Source organism: Cebidichthys violaceus, unplaced genomic scaffold (genome assembly GCF_023349555.1).
Source record: "Cebidichthys violaceus isolate CVI_PGR_0920_01 unplaced genomic scaffold, fCebVio1.0.p SCAF_5, whole genome shotgun sequence".
Classification (NCBI taxonomy): Eukaryota; Metazoa; Chordata; class Actinopteri; order Perciformes; family Stichaeidae; genus Cebidichthys; species Cebidichthys violaceus.
Window position 1 is genome coordinate 12324293 of NW_027176705.1, and position 10025 is coordinate 12334317.

The 10025-nt window shown below is 41.3% G+C and overlaps 1 protein-coding gene across 1 annotated transcript in view; it reads right to left on the reverse strand.

Moving 5' to 3' along the window:
• Positions 1-9372, reverse strand: part of igdcc3 (immunoglobulin superfamily, DCC subclass, member 3) — a 52818-nt gene extending 43446 nt beyond the window's left edge. The window contains exons 1-2 of the mRNA XM_068730832.1: positions 9301-9372; positions 3964-4269 (exon numbers count right to left, since the gene is read on the reverse strand). Of these exons, the coding sequence (XP_068586933.1) occupies positions 3964-4269; positions 9301-9367 (373 nt within the window). The 5' untranslated portion in view covers positions 9368-9372. The remainder of the gene's footprint in view (positions 1-3963; positions 4270-9300) is intronic.
• Between the last annotated feature and the right edge of the window lie 653 nt (positions 9373-10025).

The following is a 10025-nucleotide window of genomic DNA, read 5'->3' on the forward strand; positions in this document are numbered from 1 at the left end:
AACACTCTGACATCCACTAACCGGAGCTCCCCATAAATCACTCTCAATAAATGGTGTCTGAATCGGAGTAGCTGCTAGTGACAATCCAGCCACGAAGATTTTAAATGTAGCATATTGCAACTTCTCATCTTCTGCCACAGCTACACGTGTAGTATCGGACTCTGCCCGGTCGACATCACACTTTATATAGAAGTATAAATTTACATTTATACCGCTGAAAGGAGTTAAATTTACGCAAGTGCGAGGCATGGGTATAAACTGAGACACTTTTACAGGCATCCTGTGTCTTCTCCTATCTCATTCTTTACAACCCTCTGGGTTCTTCTTTTTTTATTAAAGTCTCATTCAAGAGCCTACCATTATAAAGGCAGTTAAATTCACCATGACCATTTCAGAATTAAACAAGGTGGAAATGATCATCCAGCAGCCAAGGGCTTTATATCTATTACCGAAGTAGTCAATAAAATAAATTATACGGAAAATGCCCAGTTATGGAACTTGCATTAATTGCATTTTTTTTTTTTTTAACTATTTGTGTTTTCACTCTCCTCATGTTGGCCCTGACTTTGCCATTTCTAAGCCCACTTCATATATTTTCGAATGGTCCCTGAGGTCAATTGCAGTCTCCACATATGGACAGGACTAGGGGAAAAAAATTCTGAACAAAGCTTCAACTCTTTCCAATTAATTCCAGACAAACAGACAAAAGCAAGTCATTTCAATTGATCCTAAAAGCTATTTTGTAACAGGGGGGCTTTTGTGGTGTGTTGCCTGGTGACGCGGGTTTGATGTGGGGGAGGGGCAGTAGCCCCGTCCAGGCCCACTGTACCAGGTTTGTCATTCATCCAAATGATGAAAAGCTTCCTGAACGTAAGCTAATGAGGAGGTCCTAGAGAAACTGAGGAAAGAGAGAGAGAGAGAGAGAGAGAGAGAGAGAGAGAGAGAGAGAGAGAGAGAAACCGACCATCAAAGAGATAACATTTAGGAGGAAAAAAAGAGTTTCCTGGACCGACCGCCGATTTAGAGGGGCGACGGGGAGTCCGTCCTATACCAGCCCCCGACAGTGAGCTCGCACAAATGGTTGTCAAGCAAATAAAAAGTGAAATTTATGGAGGGAGGTAGTGTAGAGGGTAAGATGGAAGCTTTATCCACTGGGAGGGCTATAAAGAGTCTTCAGTAATCACACCACCCATTGCATCACAGTGGTACAAGTCAGAGCTGTTGTAAGAGGGACTATAACACAGCAAATTACCTCAAAAACACAAAGAAAGCATCAACATTAACAAACACTTGAAACAGAAAAAGAAACAAACACTACTCAGTGATCTTTGTAATGAGAGCACTAACTAGTTTTGGGCCATTTCTCTTCATAAACAAAATGACACAGACCGGCGATTGTCAAAATCCCTGTAGAATATACTTCGCATCAAAGATTAAGCTCCTTTCAGACCTTATATTGAAGACCAAAAACATAATAGTCTGACAAATTGAGGCTTGATCAACAGGGGAACACTTCTGTACTGAACCATCGCCTGCAGGAACCTAGAGGCTGAGGTGTGAAAGAAGCTGGGTAATGAAGGACGATTACCATTTTTTTTCTGAATGTACAGTTAAAAAATCATCTATAAACCCTTTCAAAGACTGCAGGTAAGAAATCTGTTATGCCTACTAATGAACGGTGGAAATATGTTACTTTACTGTGACACAACAGGGAAAATACAAGACTGGCAGTCAACTACCACAACTAATGGTGCAAAGAAAGCCTCTTCAATATGACTTAAAAAAGAAGTGGGACATTTTTCATACAATGCAATGCAATGAAAACAAAAAGACATGGTCAAATTCACAGAGAAAAAACAACATTATTGTTTTATGGCGAATCTTCCAAAATACAAAAGGTATTAGTGAGTAATGATGGGTAACAGAAGTTTGTATCTTGCGAGTCCCTTTGAAGGTTCCCTGGAGGATTATTTTCACAGTGACGGCTTCTTGCTTCCTTGATAGAAGTGAGACTCCATTAAGGAGGGAAAGACTATAATTACAGCAGAGCCTCTACTCATTCAATGTCTCATCCTCAAAGACTGCTCAATACAACCCAAAAGGTCAGTGGTCAGAATGTGACTTTCAGTAATGCTTCAGTGCCTTCCCAATCAATAAGAGACAACAGGAAAAGCTGAAAAGGATCTGCAGAAGAGCAAAGCACCGACAAAACAGATTATTTTCACCATGAATGATTTCAAACTTGAACCACCAAGTCCAAGGTGTGCTCCAGGTCAGGTTCATTCACCAAGATTAAATCTGTATTCGCATCACAGCCTTTCAGAAACAGATGAGTGATGCAGGATTGCTCTAGGCTTGCATAATTCTTGGCTAAGTGAAGAGAGAACTGGAGGGCTGGATGACTCCACTGCATCCCAACTCTGTACTTTACAAATTTACACTAAGCAATGCAATCAACAAATACATTTTCAAAATTCAGAGCATGACATACTCGAATCACACTAATTTGCAACCCTGTTTCCTTATTGAAGAGACACTCACTATACTACTTAAATTGTTTCCTTGAACATTTCAAGGAAATACACCTCGAACGTCAAATGAATAACATGTGATTGCTATCAGATATTGAAGTCATAAATAATACACTGTACATTGCTGCAGTACAAATCAAAAGTCGATTCTTTTCTCTGTGTTCATAAATCTATGGATTTTCATCTTCCTCATGCTTTCTTACCACTATGTCGAAGCAATTCTGTGAAATTAAAATTAGGGGGACAATACTGAAGACTTTTTCCTGAAGCACAATAAAAAAAAAATGCAATTAAATAGCTGCTAAAATCTGACCTTTGAAAAGGAAGGGGAGGCCTTGAAAGGTTGCATGTGTTTGACAGCGCCAGCCACTGAGCTAGAGTGACTTTTCCCTTTGGCCAGTGAGACATCCATGCTAACCTCCCTATCCTGCTGAGTGGAAAAGCTGTATTGGCCACAACAGCACAGCAGTGTGCTGTCTACACACAGCCCGGGAATCAACAGGCTTCTGCGAGCCTTTGTCCGTCTCTGTTTTACAGAGTATATATAACAGAGCCTTCAAAAAGTCTTAACTCAACACAGCGTCTAACATTACAGTATCACTAAAGCTGCTGCTGCAACATCTCAGCGTGTCCACAGAGGAATGTGCACATCCTTGATGCCTTTGATTTAAAGTAAGTTGAGACATGCACTGTATATATGTGTGAGAGCAAAGAGAAGAGAGGCGTACAGACAGTCAGCTTGACTATAATATGATGCAAATGTAAATGAACTATGGCAACAATGCTGAGAACTTAATGTTGAACTAGAGTGACTTCAAATAAGAGATTTGGTGGTCAAGCCAGAGAAGATAAATGTGGATGCCTCCACCAGTGAGTGGGCTGCTTATTGCACTCTTACAAAGCAGCTTGGAGACTCTCAGCATGAGCGCTTGTTAATGCTAAACTCAAAAGCTTGAATTTCTAAGCAGCACTGTAGATGAGCATCGGAAAGTTCATTAAACTCTAAGAATGATATACAAATGTTCAAGTGACTCCACACCCATAAATTAAGTAAATTTACAGCACAGCAATACCTTGATGACTGGCACTGGATGGAAATGTGACGTAATGTCGGAAACGTAATGTTTGAATTACATTGTTTTTTTTGTAGGGAACACAGATCACAACTTCATCAAACTTATGTAAGTAGTTGCAGAGTCTGCTTGTCTCATATCTGCATTGCTCAATTATGATTTTAATTATGAATTAATACCCATTTGTGATATTTCTTTTAAGGAGAGTTGTATGAAAGATGGATACCACTGTCATGTGTGAATGTAGGCAATCAAACTAAACGTAAAGAACTTGAAATGCATCCCCCCCTCAAGCACATACAGTCCTTACAACTGTCATACATCTTACATCACATCAAAAGACAAAAGAAGAGACTTACTGGCTGCCTGAATACGAGCCTTGCGGCTCACCACCAGCCCAAAAGAATTCTGGGCCATACACTCGTAGTCGCCCTCGTCAGATGATCCATGGGCTTTGGTCTTCTGGAAGTGAGCGATCAGGAGTGAGCCATTGATGAAGGTGGCGTGATGCTGATCCTGAGTTAAAAGCAGACCGTTGTGCCTCCACTGTGTCGTAATTGGGGGGATGCCGTCCACCTGGCAGTGGAGCATGAGCGGCTGCTCCTGTACAGCAATGATGTCACTGGGCTCCAGTGTGAAGGAGAGCTCCGCTTCGCACATCACACCTGAAGAGAGAGACACACACACACACACACACACACACACACACACACATATATGATAAATATATAGTTGAGCGTGAAAGTTCATTCTTGACCTTGCAAACAAGAGGGGCCAAACAAGGTCCTTTTAATGTAATAGGTTTTCTCAGTTGTCATGGTAAAACTCCATTCATGCTTGAGAAAATGATAGTGAGTGGACACTGAGTAAATCTTTAGCGAAGCCAACCATGAACCACAACACTGAAGCTGTATTTACTCATCCATTCAATCCTTTTCCATCCCTAACTTCCATATCATACCTACTCACTAGCCAGGGTCACGGACTGCAAAAGTTATGGCTTAAACATTCATTTCCACATCAACCCTCACACTCAAACAAACAAGAAGAATGCGCCTTATGTCATTTCACCGATAGCAGCTCCCAAGGCCTTGCAGCTCACGAATCAAAAGCCCTGACTGAGCTACCTTCAGGGTACAGTCCCAAGGGAATTCATAGAATTGAATGCACCAAATGAGCATATGTACTCTGGTACTATACACACACACACACACACACACACACACACACACACACACACACACACACACACACACACACACACACACACACAGAGCCTTGTATTGGCTGCACCAGTCAACCGATGGCAACAACTTTGTCACCGTAATAGCTGTGATTTTTTTCACTACTCAACACAAAATAATATGTGACTAAACTTATTTGTCGTGATGTTTCCCACTTTATAGTTACGTGAGGGGACCGGATTTTTTTTGTGCAGTTTCTGAGGGTAAAAAAGGGGGGAGCGGGAGAACAATAAATAAAGGATGTAAACAGCCTGACCTGACTTGGTACAATAAAAGAGGAGCTTAGCGGGCTCTCTTGGTATCATGTTTCAGCTGCTGATGGACTAAGCACTACCAGTCTCTGCCCCAGGCCCTGGAATCTGGTGGGAGGGGGGCTAGGGGAGGGCAGTGGGGGGGGGGGGGCAAAGCACAAGGGTCAAAACAGAGAACCTCCGACTTCATCCCTCAAATTCCAGCCGAGAAATACTTCCCCTTAGGTGCAGACAAGGAATTCATTGACACACTCCTCCATGAAGATCACATATAGGGTATAATGCAAAGAAACATTTCCTCTTCCTCTCTTCTTGCTCTCCTCTTTTTATGTGACCCCCCTCCCTCGCCCCTTTTTTTTCACTCAACACGCACGGAAAGTAAATGGCCATGGGACCGGAGAGACATCAGTGCTACTACTTGTGAAAAACAAGGGGGTAGTGGTGGAGAAATATTTAACCCTTAGCTGGCAGGCAGTGATCCCACTGCCGGGGCTGCTGCTCTCCAAAACCTGATGCTGGCCACATGAGCTCCATCTCTTTTGGTCCAACAAAGATCACATGTTTTCACATGAGAGGCCGCCAGCAAAGGAGAGAATAGCATTGAAAGAGCCTGCAGGCACACATCAAGTCAGTCACACTTCATGTTTTGATCAAAATATGGATAATTCACAAATAAAGTATTATACACTGAGCAAAATGCTTCTGGACAAATTTGAAGATGTAACACACATGAGAGTGTTTTACATCAGATCAGATTGACAGATATATTGGAGGCTTTGTATTTACAGCTTTCAAAGCTGTCAAATGGCATTAGTCGATGTTATCCGGCCATGCAGCAAACACGATGATAACAGTTGGGTGTTCAATGTGTTAAAACGGCATTGATTTGGAGTTGATTAAACAACTTTATTGATGTTGTATATACTTCCTCGTTACTTCAATTAGGCTAATCAGTTTCTTCCATTAGCTTGAACAATGTAAAAGTTCTTGGCTCTCTGGCTTTCCTAATGAATAAAGTATGTTTCTAGAGTGACTGGCTAATGTAATGCTGGGTAGAAGGTTACAAACAACATTGTGAAAAAGGGTTAGAGAAAGTCTGTTTGGATACAGTGCTGAATCATCTGACAGACCCAATGAGACAAAAGGAGATAAGCGAGGCCAAAAGAAACCAGAGATAGGTGGATTTTGCGCTTTGTGTGGTGTAGGTTAAAGCCACCTGTGAATGCTGAGCATCCAGAGGGTGAGCAGAGAGGAAAGCACAGCTGTGGAAACTGGTGGCAAGAACACAGCCTATCCACAGAAACACATGTTCACAGACACAAGTCTTTTCAGGCGTGGATTTTCATGGTTAGATAAGGAGACTTACAGACACACACCCACACACACACACACATCGTAGTGGAAAGAGACACTAGCAAGTCGGATTACTGGGTGAGACCAGAGACAAGTGTTGGCTAAGTGTGGCTCATGCTCTGGCTTACTATTGACAGATAAGTGTGGCTGGCTGGCACAAAGGTTTACTGCTGCAACAGTAAAGTGAGGATCACACACCAGCTACTGACAGACAGATGGAGTCACGAGTACCACTGATAAAGCTACAAGAGCTTAGGACACACCACAGGCTTCTTGCAAGAAAACTGTTTGGCGGCATCATATCATATGATGCCCCTATGGATTTTTTTTTTTTTAATTGATTAGATTTAGTATAAGTATCAATGCTACACAACATATCGGAATAGTACACTGATATAGGTAGTTCGTATTGCTAAGTGACTTGCTTTCTCCGCTTGCTCTCTCGGCATCCATCTGTTGCACCTCACTTTTAAATATTCACCATAACAATAAATGCAACCTATTTCTAAATAACCAATTTAATTTGCTATGACAGACTGCTGCAGATTGCATAATGTTAGGTTTGTTTGAAATGTGGAAAAATGTATTCTACTCGACAAGAATTGTCAATGTATCCTCCATTAATCTCACTGAACTGGAGATGGAGAGCTGAGGCTGCATTTCTACTTAGAAAAAAAAATGTTGCATGTCAACTATATTTCACAAGTGGTGAGTATTAAACAGAAATAGACTTACAAAATTATTAAATATCACTATAAAAGGTGCCTGCAACCATGCACAGCAAAAGTCATATATTTGCATTTAGATCAAGTATATGTGCACGGATGAAACAGCAGAGTATAGATCATGCATGCAGCATTGATTGTATTCTCATCTATAGGCTTCTGCTTGATAAATTATTAATCAATTCCCTTCATTTCTAGCTTCCTTAGATTTCTAGCTTCCTTAATTCTCGTGAGCATGTAGTTTCAAGAAGGCTGGTATTCACTTGTTATAATAACAGCAGCTCAGCGATGATGCACAGAAATGACAGTCATATAGGTAGTACAAATGCTGAGAAATAGTCCATGTGTTGGCATGGTAGATGTAGCGCAGCTGTTGCGCAATTCATCTCTCAATGTATTGTATAATCTTGTCTCACAGTATTCATCTGCAGTATATTTCTGTAGGCAAATTAACTATACTGCAAGCTTTGGATTATGAATGTGTTTCTAAATACTTCAATGAGCAGGAACATAAACAGATTATGAAAGTTCTGAGTGTTTTTCTCTTACATTGATTTAACATTGATATGGTCTTTTTTTCTGAAGCTTGAAAGACACAAGCTATCTCAGTCAGTCCATTCGAAGCAGACACACTTGCCTTTTGATACACTCAAATTTGAATATCATGAGATCTTCTGATTTTGCTTTAGAGTTTCAGCTCTTCGTGCCATGAGAGATCTAATGCAAATATTCCTCTTATTACTTCTTATCAACTCTGCTTGAAATGCCATAAAAAGTGCCTTCATCTTAACTGAATCTAATCTCTGAGGCAGACTCAAAAAGAGCTTCATTTCTTTAATGGGATGGTTAGATTGGAACCACATCCATCACAGAGCTGTGTTTTCTGACGTTTTTGTTCCCAGTCCCCTGACTGAACATATTATGAACCACTGTATACTGGCCTTTATGATTTTAGTCGAGGCCATTGTGGGTCCCTGTGTGGTATGCTTTGCAAATACTCAATAGTCTATCCTGCCTTTGAATTAAGGGGCCTCACAAAGAGAGAGAAACTGTCTATCATAGTGAACAAAGGGGCAAAAAAAGAAAATTTGAAAAGGAGGAGAGGGACAGTCTTGACATTTAATCTGTACAAATATTCTCCCCAGCTGGCAATAACCACAGTCTTTTAATTTATCCTCAGAGAAATAACCGCTGTCATTTCAACCAGCCACAGGGTGGTGTGCTGTAAGGACTCCCCAATCAAGAGCGTCATCACTTTAAAAGTCCCTTGATATGAAAAAAAACCCCATCTACTTCTTAAAGTATCACTTTGTAAAGTTATTTTGAAGAGTTAATTATTTTGTATTTAAAGTCAAAAGACTCAAAAGACAATAAGCATAAAACTACAATGTCTTAATATCTGGTTCATTTAAGTACCATTAAAGCATTTGTAATAGAGCTTAAAAATGCTTAATGTAATAGTGCTGCATTTGTAATATTGAGACCATGTGATTAACAATAACACTGAAAGTGGCTCTAACTCTGCAGCCGTGTCGTTACATACTGGGACACCTGATTAAAAGACAGTCATGGGGACAACTACAGCAGAAAAATAAGCACATTCTGCAGAGTTCGCAGCTCTTGTATCGCAAAAATGTGACCACCTCAATGCACCAACTGGACACCTTTCAGCAAACCATTCTTTACATTATTGTAAACGTGCTCCCATCAACATTGATAACAAGCTAAAAACTCTACTGACTGTGTTGCACGTGGCTACCATGTATTATTATGGTGCCCATAAGCCACCTACTTGATATATTGAGCATATGAAGTGATGGCGAAACAACACCAATAGCCTGCTGCAACATTTAAAGTTTAACTTTGAATACACTACCAAGTATAACTTTGAATACACTACCAAGTATCCGCAGTGCACACGACTCCGGTACCAGTCTTCAGTCCACATTTGTCATTTACAGAGAGGGGCCAAGTTCAGGGTTACTGGTCAGCAGCGCGTATCGCTTCTTGTAGCATGCAGCAGGCTCCGGAGAGCAGCACCCTAACAGCGGTTATCCTGCACACCGCTATCACACCCTGCAGCGCGATACTCTCCACTCCGGTAATGAGATAATGCCACTTACCGATTAAAGCGTTTAGGAGTATTCCCCAAAAGCACGGAACAAGGCGGCGGCGCCTTGTGGATGCCATTTGAACACTTCTAGAAAATATTCCAGCACTTGCAGAAGACAACGTGCAGGTGAAAAGACGGGAGGGTTAAAAAAAACACACACACAGATATCCAGCTTCAGCTACTACATGTTCCGACCTACAGTGCTACAGTTTGGTGGCTCGCTGGGGTCGAACACGCTTTCGCCATTTTAGCCATCTATCAGGAATATGTCAGCATCCCGCTCTCTCTCTCCTCCTCACCCACTCTGCTGTATCCCAAAGACAGCCTCTCTCTCGCTCTCTCTCTCTCTCTCTCTCTCTCTCTCACTCTCACACACACACACACACACACACACACACACACACACACACACACACACACACACACACACGCTGAATCTGCTCTCGGAACAAAAGAGCCGACTGCTGACTGCTTCGCTCCAAAACGCATGAGAAACCTGCACAAACTGCATGATTTCTGCACGTCAATGAAACAGATACAACTAGTAGCCCACTATATCTACACACAAAGGTAGAAATCACAATACTACTAACGATAGTAATAGTACATCATACTAATAAATAAGGATGTGAATTTCATGATGCCCATAAAAACAGAAATGTTCTGTAATATTAGGGTACTGATAATGTTTCTAACAACAAACCGGATAAATAAGCGGACTATGGCCGCAAAAAT